Source organism: Rhinoderma darwinii, chromosome 2 (genome assembly GCF_050947455.1).
Source record: "Rhinoderma darwinii isolate aRhiDar2 chromosome 2, aRhiDar2.hap1, whole genome shotgun sequence".
Classification (NCBI taxonomy): Eukaryota; Metazoa; Chordata; class Amphibia; order Anura; family Rhinodermatidae; genus Rhinoderma; species Rhinoderma darwinii.
In genome coordinates, this window is record NC_134688.1 from 65,741,644 (window position 1) to 65,766,213 (window position 24,570).

The 24,570-nt window shown below is 42.4% G+C and overlaps 1 protein-coding gene across 2 annotated transcripts in view; it reads left to right on the forward strand.

Moving 5' to 3' along the window:
• PDS5B (PDS5 cohesin associated factor B) overlaps nt 1–24,570 on the forward strand; it is a 120,536-nt gene that overhangs the window by 83,268 nt on the left and 12,698 nt on the right. For both annotated transcript variants that reach the window (XM_075851707.1, XM_075851706.1), the window contains exons 21-30: nt 654–812; nt 2,177–2,245; nt 2,620–2,756; nt 2,899–3,022; nt 5,246–5,450; nt 10,493–10,607; nt 18,474–18,606; nt 18,687–18,806; nt 19,684–19,746; nt 20,124–20,269. In XM_075851707.1, coding sequence (XP_075707822.1) covers nt 654–812; nt 2,177–2,245; nt 2,620–2,756; nt 2,899–3,022; nt 5,246–5,450; nt 10,493–10,607; nt 18,474–18,606; nt 18,687–18,806; nt 19,684–19,746; nt 20,124–20,269 — 1,271 coding nt within the window. The remainder of the gene's footprint in view (nt 1–653; nt 813–2,176; nt 2,246–2,619; nt 2,757–2,898; nt 3,023–5,245; nt 5,451–10,492; nt 10,608–18,473; nt 18,607–18,686; nt 18,807–19,683; nt 19,747–20,123; nt 20,270–24,570) is intronic.

Consider the following 24,570-nt stretch of genomic DNA (forward strand, 5'->3'; position numbering starts at 1 on the left):
CGGGGAGATTTGACACTCCCTGCTCTGTTTACTTTATCCTGATGCAGTGCCGTAAAAAGGCACATGCATCAGAATAAAGCCCGTTAGTGGCCGCCGTTAAAAGGCGTATTGGCGGTCACTAACGGGTTAAGAGGAACATTTTCCTTGCTAATTCCCAATGATTTGGGCTATCTCATAGACATCCAATATTCGCATGCCTTACCTTATTTTTACATATTTAAGCAAGCAGAGGGGTACTGAGAAATGACTTGGAGTGTAACATAGGCAAGGTTTTTGTATGTACTTGTTTAAATGCCCCGTGATCAAGGACCACACAAGCCACTGTCGATTTATTTTTGACACTATGGAGTATTCAGTCCCGCAGTTCACTAGGAAGCCCTGCAGAGAATAATGCAAATGTTATTGTTTCATGCCATCAATTACGCATAAGGCATAACTTCGCTTTTAAATGTTATTTAACAGTTTTCACCTATAATGTTGAGTATCTTCAGATGTTTCTTTACTGATCCCATCTTATACTGAGATTGTATGTAATGCTCTTGGCTCTTGGCGCGTGTGTGCGTGTGCGTGTGCGTGTGTGTGTGTGTGTGTGTGTGTGTGTCTCTAATAGAAAAATGTTATTTTACTACTATTTTCTTGTTTTTCCTCTTTAGCCGTTACACAAAAGTCTTGATCCCAGTAATCTGGAGCAGCTTATTGTATCCCTCATAACCATTGGTCACGTAGCACAGCTGGCACCTGATCAGTTTGCAGGCCCACTAAAGTCAATGGTAGCGAACTTCGTGGTAAAAGACTTGTTAATGACTGACCGAGTAAGTTATATTTACTTATTCATACACTGGAACAAATGTTTAGCTCTATATCCGTGGTCACCAACCTGTGGCTCTCTAGCTATTGCAAAAATGTAACTTCCATCATACCCTGACAGCAACAGTTTGGAGACCACTGCTCTGTGTTGCGCTAGCATGTGGCAGATTTAGGTCAATACACCTTTTTTTTTGTCTGCAGCTTATCTAGCGTCGCTTAAAGGTTAAACCTTTTTATTTGTTTTGCATTCTTAATTTTCTAAAAGATTAAAGGCTCTTTTACACAGGCCAATGATCGAACTAACAAGCTTTCATATGAACGCTTGTTCCTAATAATTTCTCTCCGTAAAAAGGGCAATGATCAGCCGATGAACTAGCAAACACTCGGCTGATTGTATCGTTTATGCAACAGAAAACATTATCTCTTCGGCAGCCCTCTCTGCTTACACAGGGAGATGATGTGCTGCCGACACAATGGAAACGTATTGGGACGAGCAATCCTAGTAACGATCCCTCGCCCCCATACGTTACGGATCAGAACTCCCAAATGAGCGTCTATCAACGAGGTGTCTCATTGATCTGCCCTTCGTTGTTACGGACAAAATTGGCCAGTGTAAAAGGACCCATACATGTACTTGTATATCATCAGTGCGTGCTTTTCTATTTCCGTCAACGGAAGGAGCACTGCAGCGTTTCCTCTGTGTAAAACTTTATGAACCTACTTTTTTACTTGTGTTTTGAAACTGGTACAGTGATCATAATCATTGCATCCGTATTGAATAGAAAGTAAGTTGGTAAATTGCTTCCTAGTCCAGCTTCACTATACAACATGACTTACATGACCATTTATTTTAAAGCCATATGTCTACAAAGTCACTGTTACATGGATGAACATTTTTGGGTTTTTTTCCCCTCCAATGCAATGTTTCAGCTCTAAGTGCAGAACCTTTGTGAAGCTTTTGACTTGGACAAAAAAATATTGCATTGGTGAATAAAGGTGACACATTTAACAATATGTTGGAATGTTGTAGGGATTTTGCTTTTAGATACATGTGGAGGAACTTTAGATCAAACTCCCGAGGCCTTGAACCATAGTTGTGGCTGATTTTTAAGTTTATCCAAACAGACGGGAAAGAAAACTCAGGGAGATAATTTCCTGCGTTCATTGTACTACTGTAGCTGACTACGTATGTGAGAAACTTATACATTTTTATGGCCGTATGTACTCTGATATGAAATGTATGGCCTTACCACGTATGTATGTTAGGCCTCTAAAATAAAATTATCTGCCTGCTATGCTACTAACTTAAATGCCTTGTTGTGTATTTTGTAATGAAATGTTATGTACTCAATATCTCTCTCCCCATTAGTGTCCAGGCAGAAAGACCACCAAACTCTGGATTCCTGATGAAGAAGTGTCACAAGAGACATTGGTTAAGGTAAGCATGTGATCACTCAATGTATATGTCCTATGTCAGCTGATGTCTATGCCTTGTTAAAGCACTTTTGCAACAGTTTTATTGCTCGAATGCATTAAAAATAAAAAAATTACGCAACTATAGCAACTAGCTAATAGTTAGGATTGAAAATGGAATATTTTGTGTATGCAGCTCTTACATAGATGTGTCTCTGGTTACAGACTACAAACAAACCTTTTGTAGTCTAATCCTGAAGTGAAGCGTTTACTTCTTTTCATCTACCCCTCTTCTTGCTAACCCACTGTATATCGGGTGTTCTTGTAGATAGATATAAAACTAAGCTATGTTCAGGGGAAAAATAATTTTTTTTGACGCTATTTATTTTTCCCATGTAGATTCAAGCAATAAAGATGATGGTGCGTTGGTTATTGGGAATGAAAAATAACCATAGTAAATCTGGGACTTCTACGTTACGGCTTTTGACCGCAATTTTACATGCTGATGGAGATTTAACAGAACATGGAAAGCTGAGGTAAAAGTTAACAAGTTAGTGGTTTGTAGTGAGAGAAAAAAATTCTTACAACTTTTTTTTTCTTCTAAATAGAACATAAAAAAATATGTTTTAATTTTTTTTATTAGCCATAACTACTGTATTAATGTTTTAATCCATACAGTAAACCAGACATGTCACGTCTGCGACTAGCAGCCGGCTCTGCAATTGTGAAGCTAGCACAGGAGCCATGTTACCATGAAATCATTACCCTAGAACAGTATCAGCTGTGCGCCCTAGTAGTCAATGTAAGTATTTTCCCAAACTACATCCCTATTTGACTGGGGTTCTCAATGAACCTGCGAAAAAATATTATTTTTCTGCTTTTAAGGCTCTATTCACATAAGCACCTTGGATTGTGCTCATAACGGAGCAAGGCCTCAATGATGGATCCATTTTTGATTGAATTGCCTTGACTTATTATGGGGTCTGTCAAATTTCTGCTGGAGTTCTGGTATTTTTGATGGCATTGCAGACTGCGCTATTCTTGCCATAAAAAGTACCAGCAACTCTGAAAGAATTGCTTTTTTTATATAGACAAAATACAAGTTGTTGCTATATTTTATTTATTTTTTTTATTTTTTTTATGGACTTTAGTGAGACTTCTTTCACGCTAACGTTAGTATACGTTTACCTCTCTTCCGTCAGAGGAAGAGCAGATCCAAAGATTAAACGGAAAGCAATGGTTCCGTTAGGATTACCATTGATTATCAATGATCATTTTGTTTCAGTTGCTTTCCGTTTCTCCCCGTTCGCTAGGTTTCAGTTTGTTTTTTTTTACGGAAGCGAAAGTGCAGCCTGCAGAATTTTTAGATTCTCAATTTCTCTAATGGTATACTAACGGTAGTGTGAACTTCGCCTGACCTGGCAGTGGTTACTTCAAATTCAATGTATGTTATTGTTTGAATAGCGGGTTACACAGGACGGGATGAGCGATTTGTATAAGGAGACTGAAAGCTAGGTTTAAAGTTTAATTTATCGGAAAATTCCAAGTGAGGTATAAAGGATTGGGCAGAAGATCGATGTCTATCTTTTGGTTTCGGCCACATGACGAGATCTAGAGGCCTCGCACAGCAGCCTACAGATTTAATCATGTCAAATTAGTAACTTGGTTCTGACCATGGAGGCATAACTGCTGAGCTGTATGCGCAGCATCATGATATATAGTAAGGCCCGGCAGATCCAGAGCGAGCAGAGGCAAATAATATTTGGCAACCAATGCTACTCCTGCCTTCAGCCCAAATTTATATTATGATATCCTGTTGAAACTTGAGTCCTAAATAATAAAGCAAATGGTCCTTCCATTCGATATCAAAGTTCAATTTCAACATCTTAATGGCCGAATCATCCACTGTTCAATGCCTTAGATGTGATTGATATTAGGTTGACCCTATGTGTCAAGAGACATGCAGAACCCGTTCTCAGATGAACTTGTCCGTTCCGCTGAATTGACTGAATCGGCTGGGAGAGAAAGATACAGCTTCTGCGTATACAGGATACATAGAAGCTGTATCGTAAAAACTGTTTTTAATAAAAGTAAATGAAGTGCTTAAAATCACAAAACATGCTAATTTAAAAAAAACATTTAGAGGTTAGACTTTAAGTTGAATAAAAAAGCAAAAAAACACATAGTAGGCTTATTCGCCAGCCAGGCGATTGTACCAAAGTATCTGATACTGAATTGAGCCAAATGTAGAACTCCATCTTTGTACCAATTTCCTTTATTTATGTGATGCCATAACTACAGGATCGTGATCAGACTAAACAGGTGGAGCGAGACGCCAACTTATAACTCTATAAACGAGGAGGAAACAAAAGTGGTCAATTCTGGAATAAGCTCTCTGGGTCGTAGAATAAAAAGAATAATGCAGAGTATTGGGATTAATTTGTCCACACATCTATAAAATCATGATCATGCATAAATCGGGAAAACCGATCACTAATCTAAGGTGATCTTAATAACCTACCCCTGGTCGATCTATAGAAGTGGTCGATCTATAGAAGTGAGTGTTTATATAAGAGGCGGCAGGGCTTTGGTTTCATTCATCTTCTCCGTTCTAAAGGTATGTTCACACGCTAAAGTAAAAATGGCTGTAAAATACAGAGCTGTTTTCAAGGGAAAATCATGATTTTCAGATGTTTTTAAAGCATCAAACTTTTTTGGAGCGGTTTTTCTATTGACAAAATGTACAAAATTTATGGGGCGGTTTTTACGCGCCGTTTTTCAAACGGCCGCGTAAAAAACTGCCCCGTCTGAACGAACCGCCGGTTTTCCCATTTGAAATCAATGGGCAGATGTTTGTAGGCGTTCAGCTTCTGTTTTTAAAGGCTTTTTTGAGGCGTTTACACCCCGAAAAACACCTGAAAACACTGCGTGTGAACATACCCTCATAGTATAATAAAGGTCATGTATTTGCATTCTAGTTTATTAAAGTTCTATTCCTCATTGTGTTTTGTCCTATTTGTTATAGGATGAGTGTTACCAAGTCAGGCAGCTGTTTGCACAAAAGCTTCACAAAGGCTTGGCTAGATTAAGGCTTCCGCTTGAATATATGGCTATTTGTGCCCTCTGTGCAAAAGATCCTGTGAAAGAAAGGCGGGCACATGCCAGGCAGTGTCTGGTGAAAAATATCAATGTTCGAAGAGAGTATCTGAAGCAGCATGCTGCCGTAAGTGGTAAGTTGGAATGCTACAGATCACCTGCTAAGTATTTTAGAGTGAGCCTGTTTTCTACTTGATCTGTTAAATTCAGATTCCTGTGTAATGTACATATAGCAAATATTTCAAAATGTTTGTATTCTTATAATTCATGACAAGAAAATACCTGTGAAATGGATATAATTGGGGGACACCGCAACACTTGATATAGATCCTTGCAACTTGGTGACTGACATTAGGTATCAAAAACAGGTAGACATGACTGAAATCTCAGGTCTGCTGCAATTTATACATTTATTTTCCCCCTTTTCTTAGCCGCAGGTGGGTTTTCAGCCTGGTCACCAGCCTAGTAAACCCCTTGCGGGTGTCGGGAAGCCAGGCTGTTTTCTGCATGGACTTTCTCCTTGCCACCGTTCACGTAATTTGTTGTCTGCATCTGCAGGTGAAGTACCAGTAACCCCCCAATCTCCCACTGGAACTCTATAGCTACTATACCTGTAGTGGGACTCTGTCAGGGATTGTTCCCTATCTGGGAAGGGTGCATTTTTTATTGCCTTTATTATGGGGTCATTCCTCGGGGAATTTTCTGCACCACTGGCCATTCTTTCTCTATTTTTGCGTTGAGGAAACGAGCGCAACGTTGCGCTATAGATGCTCCTCGTCTTGTCAGTATTACACTTCTTCAGTACCCGTCTTGCATCAGCGCTAGGCCGCGATATTCGTAACTGCACATGCCAAGCCCCCTAGCTGTCGTCTAAGCCTGGCAGCCCTATCAGCTGACAAGCATCATTCTATTGGCTGACTGGAGGGAGTCGCTCATATGGAGGTGGGCTCCACAGCATGGGCTCATGAAGGGGTGGACCTTTTGCTTCCCACGTCTCCCCATAAGCAAGACTCAGTGTGCCTGCACCATTTTCCAGATCTGCATATTAGTTGGTCATTTCCTCTGCTGTTGGTCCAGCAGCTGTTATTTTCATAGTTTCTTCATACGCTACAGTCTTCTGCCAAGTGGTAGACCGCTACCTGTCTTTTATTTTATTTTTCCTAAGGGTCCGCTTTATTTTTTTTAATAGGTGCAGCTTCTCAGTAGGGGTTACGCATTCCTTCTGACACTGGCTGCCTGTTAGTTTTTGTGTTTTTTTGTTATTTTTCCCCCCTCTCCCTTGTGACATGACTTAATCATGGGAAGATTCCACCAGGCATCTGGCACAGGGGCCCATGGTTACATACTATAACTGTGGCGAATGTAATAAGATGTTTACATGCAGCCAGCCTAACTCCTTCTGCCCACAATATCTGCAATCCAGAAACCCCCAGGTTATGGCACCTCCTAAATGGGAAAGGTATTTTGCTTAGACCCTAGGTGACATCTCCAGACTCTTCTAAACCATGGTTGAGTCTTTGGCGCACTTGCCTTCCCAGATAGCTGGTGAACTCCATGCCCCTACTTCCTTTTCACAGTCTACCTCTAGTAATAGTTCACAAAGTAGGTGCAGAAGTACCAGAGAAAAGTCCCACTCCTCCTCAGATTCTCTCCTAGGGTACCCTGTTGGGGTCAACAATGGTGAAGCTGATTTCCAGGTTAAGTTGCTTTCCTGCAGTGTATTATTCAATTTGGATTCAGACTTAGATCTGGACTTGCATCTGACTGCTGCCATGCAGGTGTTGATACGTGCGGTCAGGGACAACTTTCATGTCAAGTATGACCCCCATCAACCCATATCAGGAAGAGTGTCAAAGGCTATGCTTTTCAAACTGTAGCGAGTTTGAGAAAATGTTATGCAAAGAAAAGAAGCAACATGACAGACGCATGTCTGCTTCAAAACGCATTAAAGGGGTTGTCCGCTTTCTGACAACTGATGACCTATCCACCGATAAGCCGCTCCAGGGGCCTGCGGGCACAAGATGTTGTGGTAGTATGTAAGGAGCCCGGAAGCAGTTGGCTCCGTACATAGCATAGCGGCCGTGCTGCAGGTCTGCTCCTATTCACTACTGCAATTCGGCCGCTATTCCGTGCCCGGAGATAACTGCTTCCGGCTTGTACGTCCGGTGCACGGAGGCACCGGACCAGGACCAGCTGATCTGCGCGGGGCCTGGGTGTCAGACCCCCACAGATGATGTACTGATGACCTATCTGGTGGATAGGTCATCAGTTGTAAGAAGCTGGAAAACTCCTTTAATACTCTCTTTGCTCTTCAGAAGGACATGATCTGTAAATGGTCTATCTCATGGCTATCAAAGAGCACCACCATCCCACTGTCTGATGCAACGTCACTCAATGACTCTAGAAAAGAAGTCTGATTCCCAGACCCAAGTCTGCAATTGTGGCCGCAGGTTCTGCTCTGCGCCCAGCCTTTGAATCTGCCTGTGTGATTAAGGCTTGCTCGGTTTAAGGGAAACTGCTGCACCCGCGGTATCTTGGATGGAGCACTGCAGCAGGATAAAGCTGATCTGCTTCTCAGGTGATCCATGCTTTAAGTTCTTGTCTAAAGCTTTCCTTGAGTCAGCCTGCCTCTATATCCATGCATCGGTTAATTTGATTGTGATCCAGCATTATATTTGGCTGAAAGCTTGGGCTCCTGACCAGGCTTCTAAACAAAATAAAAGTATTCATTGGCCTTTCCTTTTTTGGTGGCAGACTTATTGGAAAACATCTTGACAAGATTATATGTGATGCTACTTGCGGTGAGATCTGTTTTCCCTTTAGAACCGCCCCCGGCAACATTTTTCTCCGTTTTCAGAGGTTTCGGTACTTTCTTAACAACTCCTCCCAGAGATCACTCTCTTGACAGAGACCAGACAAGATGACTAGTCGTGCCAGCAACCCCAGGCACCCATCTTTTAATCCCTGACATGCTTGGCAACAGCGCCCAGAAGTCATCCCTGCCAAGACCTTTTCGACCTGAAGGTTTCTCACTACCTGTGTCGGATGTCAGAATGGGAGGAGGACTTTACATTTAAAAGACATGGCCTGCTCATGTGGATGAAGGCTGGGATTGGGAGGTGGTGTCGACCGGTTATAAGATAAGTTCTACACCCTTACCACGGCTCCATAGGCCTTCACCAAGGTCTTGGAAAGTCTCATGGCGCTTCTCTGTGCCAGTGAAGTTGCTGTCATCCCTTACCTGGACATCCCCTTGGTGAAGGCCTCCCTCCAGACAGTACAATCTTTGGTCTCTACATCACTCTGGAAAATGTGCGCAGGAAAAATGTGCTGTAACCATAGCAACTAGTCAGACATTTAGTTCTATTTTCAACAGTTGTTAAGCAACAAGACGTGTGTAAAGACATTTTAATGAAGATTTAGATAAATCCTCCTTGGTACCAACTCAGAGCATGGAGTTTCTGGGAAGGAACTTCATCATCAGGTCAGCAAGGGTCCGTCTTCTGGAGAACAAGATGAAGACATTAACTTTTTAAGGTGGTCCAGCTTTGCCACAAAACTCAATCTGCTTTTGCAAGTGGGGCCTAGGCAGCAGGGTGTCTTATTTTCGAGGCAGTACCATGTGCGCAATTCCAGACCTCTCTAAAGGTGATACTTTTGTACTGGGACAGGTCTCAGAACTTATGCCCCCCCCCCAGTGGCATGTCATTAGAACGGAATCCAGCCTATCTGGGTGAGGTGCAATTTTTAGCCTTCACGCCGTCCATGGCACTTTAGTTCCAGAAGATTGACCGGATCTCCTGCAACTAAGGGCAATCGTACTGCCCTCTTCCATTGGACTCTTCATCGTTGCCCGGTCAGGATTCACTTGACAACTCTGTGGCGGTTGCCTGTCTGAACCACCAAGGCGTCACTAGGAGTCCTCTGAAATCCTTCTATGGGTCGAGTGTCATGTACCAGCGCTGGCAGCGGTCCACACACTAGGAGTAGACAACTGGGTTGCAGATTTGATACCCTCTCCATCCACTCTTGCAAAGGGTGCTCAAGAGGGAAGGTGTTCCTGCAATTCTGATGGTGCTGGCCTCGCCGGGCCTGGTATTTCAACCTGTTTGCAGATGCATTTTGGTGTGTTGCAGGTCCTCCTGACCTAATTTACCATGGTCCGCTATTCCACCCCACTTTACCTTCTATGCATTTAACGACGTGGCTCTTAAAGCCAAGGTTCTGAGGGCCAGCAGGCCTCTGTCAAACAGTCATCCAGACGATGTTGAAGGCTAGGAAACCTCAATCAGCTAAAGTGCATCATCGTACGTGCAAAGCTTATTTCTGCTTGTGTGAACAGCGTATACTCCATCCTCTGGTATGTTCCACGCTTAGGATTCTGTTATACCTGCAATCAAGCCTTTATCAAGGACTTGGCCTATCTTCCTTTTATGGGTCAGGTCTCTGCTCTATCCATTCTTTTTCAGCGATCTTTGGCCTTTCGTTCTCAGGTGAAGACTTTTTTTTTTCTTTTGCAAATTGTGGCTCATGCAGGCCTTACCTTCAGGCTTTTCGCAGAGTCTTGGAATCTTTGTCCACGTCTATTTGGTTTCCATGGAGTCGTTTCGGTGCCCCAACTCTCTTTGTCATTCCAGTGGGGCCACGTAGGGCTTGGTTATTTACAGCCTACAGTACAAATATACACATTCCGAGGGATTTTATGTGACTGTTTTAAAGGGTGTTTTATTTCGATACATTTATTTTTTCGACTGATGAGTCAATAGATCCTTTTAACTTCTATTGGACTCAGACTTGCAGATTTGCTTCAGTTTGCAGTAGTCTTCATCAGTTTAGTGGGTGACTGTGGGTGGGTGACTGTGACTGTGTGTGTGTGTGACTGTGTGTGTGTGTGACTGACTTACTGCATCTTAATACTTTATTTTAAAATGTATTAAGGTCAATGGGTGACCAATTGATGTTTTCTTAGTGCTGTCTTAGTTTTTTTTAATGGATGTCCTGTGCGTTACACAGACTGACGGATGGGAGCGCTGCTGCAATGTTTACATTCAGCATCGCTCAGTTCAGTGGTACAACAGTGCTTATTTTCTGCTGCATTGAACACAAATGTATTTTATAAGCCGTTGTTTAAGGCGATCTGTGATCTACTAACCTAGTACTTGCTTTCCTCATTCAGACAAGCTGCTGTCTCTCCTTCCTGAATATGTTGTTCCATACACAATTCATCTTCTTGCGCATGATCCAGACTATGTGAAAATTCAAGATATAGAACAACTGAAAGATATTAAAGAGTAAGTCTTTGATATTTTTTTGCTTGCCTGACAATATCTGTAGCAATTACAACTATCTATATATATATATTTGAATGGGATATGCAGAAATCCATAAACCTGCTGTGGAAACAACCTCTCCTTCAGATGTATGGAATAGACTTTTCAGTCAGAAATTTTTGCGACCGTTCTGCCACATGTGAACTTACCATTAAACTGGCCATAATCTTAACATTAGGATCGTGCAATACAACAATGCGATTGTGCAAAGTGGCAGATAGCAGCCAATTATGCCATACACGCCTAGTTTCAGCCGATAAAGGCTGAAAAGAATTTAACATCACAGAACACTAGGCAGACAGCAGTCCGCAGTCAGCCATCGCGAACAATCGCATGTCATTTTAAAATTATGAAATCGTTAACGTTATGCTCGCTTGGCCAACTTCATTTAAAAAATGGGGTTGTCTTCATGGGACAGCCACATTTAAGGTCCTGCACTCTAATTAAATCACGTTGTGTTGTAAAATAGGATATCCTAAAGACTATGGACATCTTTTGCATTGAAATTTTTAGCTGGCTGTTTTGCTGCATCCGACACACCACAGCCCACTGCTGCTGGCTGATGTCCACTCAGTACTGAAGTCATCTCTTGTCCCCTTCCCTTCTCACAGTATAAGGCCTGATTCACATGAACGTGTCAGTTTTCCGTCCGCAAAAAACGCAGCCTTTTTCATGTGTTTCAGTTGTTTTTTTTTTCTCAGCCTTTTTTAGCAACTGTTCGTGTGCAGTCCGTGATTTTCATGCATCAATAGACTTCAATGGGCGCGTGGCCCGCAAAAACGGACTGGAATAAGACATTCAGTGAGTTTCATGCAACAGAAAGACGCTGCGTGAAAAATCAAGCATGGCTGAATAGCACCATTGAATTGCATTGGTCCGTGTGCTGTCCATTGTTTTAACGGACAGCACACAGATGTATACAACGTTCGTGTGAATCAGGCCTTGGAGATCCCAGCAGGGAGGAGGTTGTGCACAGTGGCGTAAACTGCATTAGATCACAGCAGAACCTCCAGAGGGGGGGCGCACACAAGCTGTAGATAGGCATTCGGGAACGCACAGCAGAGTGTGCAGAGGAGGAATCACATAGGCTGTACTGTATCACAGCATAGATAGGAGAGCGCACACACGGCAGAATCTGCAGTTGGTAGGGGGAGAGATCACACACACAGAGGCCGCATCAGTGTCTGTGTCAGCACAAGAGAGTGAAGATCACATAGAGGCTGTTTAAAGGTGGTTTTACACCGGCAGATTTATGCCGGTAAACCAGCCCCTATCGACGACACAGCACGTCTATAGGTGCTTATTTGGCTCAATTTCCATTGAAACTTATTATTCTTACCCACAAAGCTCTCCACAGTGCTGCACCTCCTTACATCTCCTCCCTCATCTGTCTACCAGCCTACTAGAGCTCTATGTTCTGCCAACGACCTTAGATTAAAATCCTCCATAATCCGAACCTCCCTCTCCCGTCCAGGATTTTTCTCGCGCTGCACCCGTCCTCTGGAATTCGCTACCCCAGACAATCAGATTAATTCCCAATATCCACAGTTTTAAACGTGCCCTGAAAACACATCTTTTTAGACAGGCCTATAACATTCCCTAATCTGACTCCTTTCCTTGGCCCCATTAGTCCTCAGAATAAGATTCCTTCACACTCCTTGCACCGTACTGCATTTCATGTCCGTCATACACGGATACTGGCTGGTGACCGGCTCATGCAGATTTATGTGTACCACCCCATATGTATAAAAGATGGCTGGACCATTGTACTGAACAAACACTTTTGCACTTTGTGTGTCCCTTTATTTCCTCTTAGATTGTAAGCTCTTGTGAGCAGGGTCCTCAATCCTCCTGTCTGAATTGTAAATTAGCCTTGTCACTATGTAATGTCTGATATTGTCTGTTTATGTTCCCTCTAGATTGTAAAGTGCTGCGTAATATGTTGGCGCTATATAAATAAAGGTTATTATTATGGAGCAAGCATTGTAATGTATAGGGACGAGCAAGATTGTTTGCATCATTGTCGGCAACACACCCACTATTTACACGGGGAGATGTTCTCTAAGGCCCCATGCACACGACCGTAAAAAACCTCAGTTTTTACTTTGTATGGGAGCACAGCCCGAAAATGCGGCTGTCAGTCAGCGGCCGGCCGTGCTTGCGGGCACGGTCGTGTGCATGGGGCCTAACAGCGATGATTTTTACTGCCTCATGAGTCGCAATCAGTTGAGAAACGAGTGTTTGCTCTTTTGTCAGCTGATCATTGGGCCTTTTAACACTGGCCGATGATTTCGAACGAGTGTTTTGTTCCCCTGATCATTTACTTGTTTAAAAGGGCTTTTAGGGTCTCCAAAAGGGGAAAGCGGTACAGGAATTAAGCTGTGATGATATGAGATCCAGTGAAGGCAGCAGCATCCTGGAAAAAACCGAACTCGCAAGCAGCATTTATTAAATGATCGAATGAATGAATAAAGACTGCAGCCTGAAACTTAGTGCAACTTCTTGTAAAAATTATTTCTCATTTAGATCAATGGGGGACACAGCACCGTGGGCGTTTGCCACTTGGAGCCAAGATTTTTCCTACCACCTATGCAGGCTATGCCCTTCCTACAGAAACTGGCTAAATCCGTTTTTAGCCTAGTGTCCGTAGGAGGCTGCCATTACCTGTTTCTCAGGCCTGCTGCTATTTTTTTATTTTTATTTTTTTAAAGGTCCGTTTTATTATCTCTTTAGCTGCACGTGGATTGTCAGCCTGGTCACCAGCCTAGTCAACCGCCTGCTGGTGCCAGGAAACAGGGCAGTTTTCTGCACTGAATTTCCCTCACCGCAGGTCACCAAACTAAATTTTTTGTATCCACAGTCGGAGTGCCAGTAACTCTACTATATGTGCGAGGTTACTGGAAAATCTACGCGCCCACCCAGTGCAGTGGAGATCCCATCTTTGTAGGGGCCATGTTCTTTATTAGTACAATGAAGTTCCTATCCGGGATGGGGTCATCACTTGTGGGACATGCTGGCACTGGTTTTTTTCTGGAGAACAGTTTTCTCCCAGCACCCTTCCAATGACAACATTGGCTATTATTGTGCTCTTCTTTTTTTCTTTTTCTTCTGGTGGTGATTAGACAAGCCACGCTTTCTGCAGGTTTAGTCAGTGCCGTGGCCCAAACTTGTAACTGTTCCTGGCTTCTCTCCCATTCGGGGCCCCAGGGACGGGACGGACACTCCAAACTGCACACTTTTGAAGAGGTGGTGTTTTCCTTCCTGTGGCATTACTATGCTTCACCCGGTTAATGGCACTATTTTGAGCGCTTCTGCCTGATTTTCTAGGGACTATCTTCAGATCATCCCTCAGTCTCATCAGTTTTCTAGAGGTGATACGCAGCACCAGGGGTCTGTTAGGGCTGGATTGTCCCTTTTTTGTAGGGGTCACTTATGTTTTTTCTCAGTGAAACAGCTCCCCCAGGGGTTCACTTCCCTCAAGCACTGTTAATTATCTTAGTTGTCAGTTTTCTCTGTTCCGCGCCTCTCGTGGTATGTCTTCCTGGGTGGATCCCACCAGGCAGCCGACACAGGCGGCCGTGGTAATTTATTTTAGTTGTGACGGGTGTAATAAAAAATGTTCATGGGGCCAGTCTTCCCCGTACTGCACAGTTTCTGCAACCCAGGAAGCTACCTTTCCCCAGAATGCGGCACCCCCATAATGTTAAAGGTTCTTTGCTCAGGCCTTTGACATTTCCAGACTCTCCCAAACCATGGTTGAATTCTTGAAACGCTTGACTTCCCAGATAGCGCCCAAGCTCAGTGCCGTCCTTCTCCCATGGAAACCATTCAGTCTACCCCTTCACGGTAGATACCATAAAAAGTTCCAGGGTCAAGCCCCGCTACTCTTCAGGTTCCCTCCACAGGTCCCCTGTTAACATAATTGATGGAGAAGCCGTTTCAACCAGGATCAGTCACCTTCCTCCAATGTATCTTCTAATTCAGAATCTGAGAATTACTCTCAATTGACAACTGGCATGCATGTGTTGATACATGCCTTCAGGGACAACTTTCATGCAGAGGATGAACCCAGCACCCCTTCTTAGAAATAGACACCCTAAGGCCTCATGCACACGACCGTAAAAACTCCCGTTATTACGGGTCGTAATTACGACCCGTAATAACGGGCTCATAGACTTCTATTGGCGAGGGGTGCCTTCCCGTTTTCTCACGGGAAGGTGCCCGTGCCGTTGAAAAAGATAGAACATGTCCTATTTCAGGCCGTAATAACGGCACGGACAGTCCATAGTCTATGGAGCTCCCGTAATGACGGATGGCTACATGTGTGCACCCGTCATTACGGCAGCGTTGCTAAGCGACGTCAGTAAATAGTCACTGTCCAGGGAGCTGAAAGAGTTAACTGATCGGCAGTAACTCTTTCAGCACCCTGGACAGTGACTACCGATCAGTATAAACCTGTAAAAAATAAGACTTTCATACTTACCGACAACTTCCTGCTTCCTCCAGTCCGGTCTCCCGCCCGTTGCCTTGGTGACGCGTCCCTCTCGACATCCGGCCCGACGTCCTGGATGACTTTTCAGGCCATGTGACCGCTGCAACCAATCACAGGCTGCAGCGGTCACATGGACTGCCGCGTCATCCAGGGATGTCGGGCTGGATGTGAAGAGAGGGACGCGTCACCAAGACAACGGCCGGGTAAGTATGAATTTCTTTAACTTTTATTACAGAAAAGGCTGTCCCTTCTCTCTATCCTGCACTGATAGAGAGAAGGGGCTGCCGATTAGTGCAGTGCTATTTTGCCGCCAAAAACGTGCCCGTAAATACGGGTGACACCGGACCCATATTTACGGGCACGGGTTCGTAAATACTGGTGCAAAACGGGTGGAATACGTGTGACACCGGACCCGTATTTACGCCAGTATTTACGGATGGGAAAAAATACGGTCGTGTGCATGAGGCCTAACCGTGCGAAAGGCCATGCTTTCCAAACTGCAGCGAGTTTGAGGATATTTTTTGCATAGAGTGGAAACATGACTGCCGTCTAGCTGTTTTTAAAACTCCTTAATACTCGGTTTGCTATTTAGGAAGGATTTGATCTTTAAAAAATCCATTTCACCCTCTGGATATACCTGTCTTGCGTCTATCAAATAGCACCACCATCCCACTGTCAGATGCAACATCGCTCAGTGACCCCCTTGACAAGAATTTGGAATCCCATACCAAGTCTGCATTCATGGTGCAGGTACTACTCTTTGCCCAACCTTTGCATTCGCCTCGGTGAGTAAGGCTTGCTTGGTTTTGAGTAAATAGTTGCACTGTAGTATCTTGGAAGGTGTGCCGCAACAAGACATGGCTGACTTTGCATCTTAGGTCATTCAAGCTTCAAAGTACTTTTTGTGGCTACCATTGAGTCAGACCAGTTCAATATCTGCATTGGCTTATTTGATTGCCACCTGGAGTTGTGTGGCTGAAATCTTGGGGGGCCCATCAGACTTCCCAAAAAATCCAGTTCTCTCTTTAAACTCCCTCATTCACCAGATAGCACTTCTGCCTTTTCCCAGGCTGTTTCCTTTCTACTCCTGCAGAGGGTTATTGTCCCAGTCCTTTAGGCGGAATGTTTTCAGGGGTTCTACTCTAATCTCTTCACAGTACCCAAAATGGCGGATCAGTCTGTCTAATACTGTATCTGAAAAACTTTAATTGCTTCCTTTGCATTCAGAGTTTTCGCATGGAATCCTGCGACCCATGGTCTCATCGCTGAAACGAGGAGTTCCTCATCAAAATTTGCGATGCAAACCGTCAAATCCCCATTCCAAGGACCCACCAACTTTTGCTTTGTTTCACGGTAGGTTCTCTACATTTCCAGTTTGATGCCGTCCACATCGGGATCGCCACAGTTCTTCACCCCAAATCCTGGCGACTCTCATGCCGCTACTCTGCGCAATGTAATTTCTGTCACCCCTTACCTGGATGAATGTTTGGTGAAGGCCCTCGGCCATCATGCTGTGATGGTCCTTTTTTTTTTTTCACCCTCCAGTGGCTTCTCATCTCCATGAATACCAGTCTCTTTAGGTGGGGTACAGTTTTTGGCCTCCAAGTTCCAAGGCACTTGGTCAATGGAGGAGTCATCCTTTGTAGATCTTCTTTCTGGAACTGAGGGCAATCTTTCTGGCCTTCTCCCATTGGACTCCTTTTTCCTGGGTTAACCGGTCAGTGTCTAGACTGACAACTCCACAGCGATCTAAACTACCAACATTGCACCAGGCGTCGATCAGGTCTATGGAAATCATTTTGGATTATTTTATGGGCAGAGTGTCATGCACCAGTGCTTTCAGCCGTCCACATACCAGGAGTGGACAAGTGGGCTGCGGACTTCCTGGTGCAAAAGACTGGAGCCAGGTGAGTGATCTCTTCACCCAAACGTATTCCGTCACCTTTACGAAAAGTGAGGCACCCTGAATATGGATTTCTTTTTGTCACGTCTCAACCACAAGGTTCCAACCTACATGGCCAGGGCGTGGGATTCCAGGGCCACTGCGGTTGATGCCCTGGCCACTGCGGTTGATGCCCTGGCCACTGCGGTTGATGCCCTGGCCACTGCGGTTGATGCCCTCTCCCTCCTGTAACTCTTCCCTCCCCTTCTGAAGAGACTCGGGAACCCGCTTTTGCAATCCTGGTTGTGCTTGACTGACTGGCCTCGCTTAGTGTGGTACGCCGACCTAGTCTACCTGCTTGTGCACAGACTTTGGTGTCTTCCACCTCGATCCAACCTAGTTTCCCAAGGTCCGCTATTCGACCCCACTTTACATCACATTCGGTTAAGGGCGTTTATGGTGAAGCTGAGGTTTCTTTGAGCCCGTCACGCAGAAGACGTTGAAGGCCAGGAAGCCTCAATCCGGCAACGTGTACCACCATATGTGGAAGGTTTAGTTTTTCCTAGTGTAAACAGTATCATTTTTATCCTGTGGTATGCTCTGCACCTAGAATCCTCTAAATTCTGCTATCAGGCCTTGATCTGGGATTGGATTGTATTCCCTGAAGGGTCAGGTTTCTGCTTTATCAATACTTTTTTTTTTTTTAAACCTGACTATGGCCCTTCGGTGTCAAGTTAAGACTTTCTTGCAAGGAGTTGCTCATGCGCTTCCCCCTTTGTCATCCCACAGACTTGGGATCTCAATTTGGTTGCGGGTGCTCTTCAGATTTGCTCCTTTTAAACCTATTGAGGGAGTTTTTGATTCGCTTACTTTCCTGGAAGGTTGTTTCTAATGGCCATTACTTTCAGCATATGGGTGACTACCCTGTCCTGCAAGTCCCCCTTTGAAGTCCTCTATAGGGATAAGGTGGTATTCTGACCTGTCTCGTCCTTCCATATCAATGAAGAGATTTTCCTCTTCTTTTTAATTTTTTTATTTTTTTTATTTTTTTTCATTGGGAGACACAGATTCTGCCCTCTTATTGGTTTGTTCCGGGACCTGTTGTTCTGGCTGGTTGGGTTCTCTCCCAGGACCATGTTCTGTTTTTGTCGTCGTCTACTGTTTTTGTACAAACTTATTAATCCAGTGTCAATGGGAAGGGTTTGGCCTGACTGGGCGGAGCCAAGACTTTTCCTGCCTAGTGTCTGCTTTCTAGTGGCAAGGGCCTCTACTCCTAGTGCTATGTCCTCCAATGAATGTTTACAAAAATCCGTTTGTTTTTTTTATTTTTGTTTTTTGTCAAAGGTATCTATAGTCTTTTAAAAACATTAGAGAGTTTGTGGTGGTACTGTTTTTTGTTTTTTTTCCTATTTGTTTTTTAATGTAACCATATGTCACCCACATTTTTTATAAGGTGTCTTTGGTTCATCCTGGAGATCTTAATGTCGAAAAATGAGAACAACAGCCATGCTTTTATAAGAAAAATGGTGGAAAACATAAAGCAGACAAAAGATGCTCAATCTCCAGAGGATCCCAAAATAAACGAGGTGCATAGAAATTTAATTTACATTTGATAATGGATATAAAGTGGTGTAACTTATGACAAGTCTGTTTTTCTTTCTTGCAGAAACTATATACAGTTTGTGATGTTGCAATGAATATAATTATTTCTAAGAGTACAACTTATAGTTTAGAATCTCCTAAAGATCCAGTTTTACCAGCACGTTATTTTACACAGCCAGACAAGGTATGCCATTTTCATTCATGTTGAATGTCTTTGTTTCTTTCAGGCTGTAAATGTTTAATAATCGGCTTTATTCAGGGGTACTGTTCAGCTTTGTAATGTTTTAATTGGCTTCATAGTGCCTCAGTAGTGGTATAGTCAAATTTCTTTAAATCAGACCGTTCCGATTCTGCAATTTGCAACCATTTTTTCTAATGCATTTAAAATTAAAAAATTTACTTTGCAAATAGTCTTGATTTTAAAGATCTAATGTTTTGTGTCTACAACTCCTAGACAAACCCTATGTAGTCTGATCCTGGAAACGCAAAACGATAGGATATTTTTAAACAAGACGATCTACCAAGATGCTTTATTTTTGGCTTTGAATGCATTGGAGCATAGATTGTAAGCTCTTGCCAGCAGTGTCCTCATTCCTCTCATTTCAGTTGTAAATTAGTTTTGTCAATATGTAATGTCTGATTTTCTGTACAATGTACCCCCTGAACTGTAAAGTGCTGCTGAATATGTTGGCGCTATATAAATAAAAATTATTATTATAAAATAGTTGCCAATATGCACATAATCGTTAAATATCCTTTTATTCCCTTATTTAACCCCAAACTGTCTGATTTTGTTGATGCTGTACTACACTAAGTTTAAAACGCATACAAACACAGACAAGATTGGTTTTGCTTTTGAAGTAGTTCTATTTTTGTTGAACCTCACAAGATTATACCGTGTGTGTGTATATATACACCCTTTATCATCCAGAAGAAGGCAATAATTGCCTACAAGGCACATTATTAAAGCAACATTGGTGGTCCCCGGTATTCACAAGGCAGTTATTTCTTATAATTGTTCATACCGTAAAGAATCATATAATGTGTATTTTCTTTCACAGAATTTTAGCAACACCAAAAATTATCTTCCTGCCGACATGAAATCATTTTTCTCTCCTGGAAAGGTGAGTTTGAGCGTCTTGTTTTTTTTTTTTTTTTAAATAGGTCTGTATTTTTCGAATTTAGGATTTTTCTATTATATTCAGGTGGTGTAAAGACTGTGTAGACAAGCTTTTGAGCTGATGTCTTTTGTATCGGAAGCATTTATTTGCTATTATATTTGAATGGTTTGTAACTGTCTGGTGTGTATCCATGGATTATATGTATCAACTGTAAACTTTTGATTTTATGGCTACTTATTCAAGTGTGTGAATAATATCCCTTTGTTTTTTTATGAATTTGTAATGTGTTTTAGTGTAAAATAAATAATTGTGATATCTTGGTGCATTTTTTGGTCTCATTTTAAATTTCTGTATTTTTGGGGGGTTTTGTTTCTTTTTAGCCCAAGTCCACAAATGTTCTTGGAGCAGTAAACAAGCCTCTGTCAACAGCTGGGAAACAAACACAGTCAAAGTCATCTAGAATGGAGACTGTAAGCAATGCAAGTAGTGGTTCTAATCCAGGCTCTCCAGGAAGGCTTAAGGGAAGGTATGAAGCGCAATGCATTTTCTTCTCTTTACAGCATGTACTCACTGCTTTTTTTCTTTTTGTTTGTTTACTTGACTTATTTATGCCTTAGAGGGTATCTACAATAAAGACTCTTCTCTTGGATTCTCAAAGTAAAACCGGTCAGCAGGTGCTCCACAGAACAGAGATTGGATCACCTATAGATAGTGCACATTAAATGTAATAGCTGCTGCTTGGCCAATTATCACTTCCCGGCCAATTAACCCCTTCCCTCTTTAGCCACTTTTGACCTTCCTGACCGAGCCTCATTTTTCAAATCTGACATGTGTCACTTTATGTGGTAATCACTCCGGAATGCTTTCACCTATCCAAGCGATTCTGAGATTGTTTTCTCGTGACACATTGGACTTTAAGTTACTGGCAAAATTTGCTCGATATGTTCAGTATTTAATTGTGAAAAACACCAAAATTTAGCGAAAAATTGCAAAAATTAGCATTTTTCTCAATTTAAATGTATCTGCTTGTAAGACAGGCAGTTATACCACACAAAATTGTTGCTAATTAACATCACCCATATGTCTACATTAGATTGGCATCGTTTTTTGAACATCCTTTTATTTTTCTATGACGTTACAAGGCTTAGAACTTTAGCAGCAATTTCTCACATTTTCAAGAAAATTTCAAAAGGCCATTTTTACAGGTGCCAGTTCAGTTCTGAAATGGCTTTGAGGGCCTTATATATTAGAAACCCCCAAAAAGTCACCCCATTTTAAAAACTTCACCCCTCAAAGTATTCAAAACAGCATTTAGAAAATGTCTTAACCCTTTACACATGTCACAGAAATTAAAGCAAAGTAGAGGTGAAATGTACAAATGTCATATTTTTTTGCAGAAATAAATTTTTAGTACAATTTTTTTTTTATAACACAGAAGGTTTTACCAGAGAAATGCAACTCAATATTTGTTGCCCAGTTTCTGCAGTTTTAGGAAATATCCCACATGTGGCCGTAGCGTGCTACTGGACTGAAGCACCGGCCTCAGAAGCAAAGGAGCACCTAGTGGATTTTGGGGCCTTATTTTTGTTAGAATAAATTTTAGCCACCATGTCAGGTTTGAAGGGCTCTTGCGGTGCCAAAACAATCAAAATCCCCCAAAAGTGACCCCATCTGGGAAACTACACACCTCAAGGAAATTATCTAGGGGTACAGTGAGCATTTTGACCGCACAGGTTTTTACAGAAATTATTGGAAGTAGGCCGTGAAAATTCAAATCAACATTTCTTCAAAGAAAATGAAGGTTTAGCGATTTTTTTTCTCTCATTTCCACAAGGACTGAAGGAGAAAAAGCACCGTAAAATTTGTAAACCAATCTCTCCCGAGTAAAACAATACCCCACATGTGGTAATAAACGGTTGTTTGGAGACACGGCAGGGCTGAGAAGGGAAAGAGCGCTATTTGGCTTTTGGAGATCACATTGAGCAGGAATGGTTTGCGGAGGCCATGTCACATTTACGAAGTCCCTGAGGAGACAAAACAGTGGAAACCCCCCACAAGTGACCCCATTTTGGAGACTACACCCATTGAGGAAATTATCTAGGGGTATAGTGAGCGATTTGACCCCACAGGTTTTTTTGCAGAAATTATTGGAAGTAGGCCCTGAAAATAAAAATCAACATTTTTTCAAAGAAAATGTAGGTTTAGCTTATTTTTACTCATTTCCACAAGGACTGAAGGAGAAAAAGCACCACAAAATTTGTAAAGCAATTTCTCCCGAGTAAAACAATGCCCCACATGTGGTAATAAACGGCTGTTTGGAGACACGGCTTGGCTTAGAAGGGAAAGAGCGCTATTTGGCTTTTGGAGATCACATTGAGCAGGAATGGTTTGCGGCGGCCATGTCACATTTACAAAGCCCCTGAGGGGACAAAACAATGAAAACGCCCAAAAAGTGACACCATTTAGGAAACTACACCTCTTGAGGAATTCATCTAGGGGCGTAGTGAGCATTTTGACCCCACAGATGTTTCATAGAATTTATTAGAATTGGGCAGTGAAAATAAAAACAATCCTTTTTCTTCAATAAGACGTAGCTTTAGCGCAAATTTTTTCATTTTCGCAACAAATAAAGGAAAAAAAAAAAGAACCCAACATTTGTAAAGCAATTTCTACCGAGTACGGCAATACCCCATATGTGGTCATAAACTGCTGTTTGGGCACACGGCAGGGCTCAGAAGGGAAGGACCGCCATTTGGAGTGCAGATGTTGCTGGATTGGTTTCTGGGCGCCTGTGGGCCCAAAACAGTGGAAACCCCCCAGAAGTGACCCAATTTTGGAAACTACACCCCTCAATGCATTTATCTAGGGGTGTAGTGAGCATGTTAACCCTGCAGGTGTTTTGTAGAAATTAGTGTGAACTCGATGTTGCAGAGTGAAAATGGGAGTTTTTCCACAGATATGTGGACAATATGTGGTGCCCGGCTTGTGCCACCATAACAAGACAGCTCTCTAATTATTATGCTGGGTTTCCTGGTTTTAGAAACACCCTACATGTGGCCCTAATCTCTTGCCTGGACAGTCGACCAGGCTCAGGAGTGAAAACGTACCATGTAAAATTGAGGCCTAATTTGGCGATTTACAAAGTATTGGTTCACAACTGCAGAGGCTCAGATGTGAAATAATAAAAATAAACCCCTGGGAAGTGACCCCATTATTGAAACTGCACCCCTCAAGGCATTTATTAAGGGGTGTAGTGAGCATTTTCACCCCACAGGTCTTTTCCATAAATGAATGCGCTGTGGATGGTGCAAATTAAAAATTTATATTTTTCCCTAGATATGCCATTCAGTGGAAAATATGTCGTGCCCAGCTTATGCCACTGGAGACACACACCCCAAAAATTGCTAAAAGGGTTCTCCCGGGTATGACGGTGCCATATATGTGGAAGGAAACTGTTGTTTGGGCACGCTGTAGGGTTCAGATGGGAGGAAATGTCATTTGGCTTTTGGAGCGTAGATTTTGCTTGGTAGTAGTTTTGTTTGGAGTCTTACTGGTGTTTCCGTTTATAATGTAGGGCATATGTAAGCCGGGCGGAATATATAAGGGGCATAGTGAGGTGGTATAATAATGGGGTAAAAAAAAACAATAAAATAATCCATAGATGTGTGTTACGCTGTGACACAATCCTTTCATCACAGGCCGGTGTCGCACTGATATATGGCGTCCTTTATTATCCCCCTTTTGATCCACACTCTGCGCCTTTGTAGTTTGGGGAATTTTGCTAGGAAGTGTTGTCCTGGTATAATACGGGCACCGTCGCTTCCAGCGGATATGTTTGGGCCCTCCCTTTCCTGGTTCCCTAATTTTAGGTCCTTGATAAATCGCCTCTTCAAACAGAAGAAATGTTCCCCTCGGGCACAACTGCATATTTTTTTATTTCCTGACTTATTGGAGCCATAACTAATTTTATTTTTTCATAGACGTAGCGGTATGAGGGCTGGTTTGTTGCGGGACGAGCTGTAGTTATTATTGGTACCATTTTGGGGTACATGTGACTTTTTGATCACCTTTTATCCTATTTTTTGGGATGCCAGGTAAACAAAAAAACGCAATTCTGGCACAGCTTTTTTCGGTTTTTTTATACAGCATTCACCATGCGTTATAAATGACATGTTAACTTTATTCTGCGGGTCAGTACGATTCCGGCGATACCTAATTTATAGCACTTTTTTATGTTTTACAACTTTTTGCACAATAAGATTACTTTTGTAAAAAGAATGTATTTTTTCTGTTGCCAAGTTGTGAGAACCATAACTTTTTAATTTTTTTGTCGACGGAGGTGTATGAGGGCTTGTTTTTCGCGGGACGAGCTATAGTTTTTATAGGTACCATTTTTGGATACGTGCGACTTTTTGATCACTTTTTATTCTAATATTTGTTGGGCAAAGTGACCAAAAAACAGAAACTCTGGTAACGTTTTTTACGGGTTTTTTTTACGCTGTTCACCGCGTGCAATAAATAATATATTTTGATACCTCCGGTCGTTACGGTCGTGGCGATACAAATACATATGGTTTATTATTATTTTTCAATAATAAAGGACTTGATAAGAGTAAAAGGGGGATTGTGTTTTATTTGATTACTTGAAACTTTTATTGTTTTCAAACTTTTATTATTTGCACTTTTTTTTACACTTTTTTATACTTTTTTTTACACTTTTCTTCAAGTCCCACTAGGGGACTTGAAGGTCCAACGGTCAGATTTTTTTTTTTTCTAATACATTGCACTACCTATGTAGTGCAATGTATTAGATCTGTCAGTCATTCA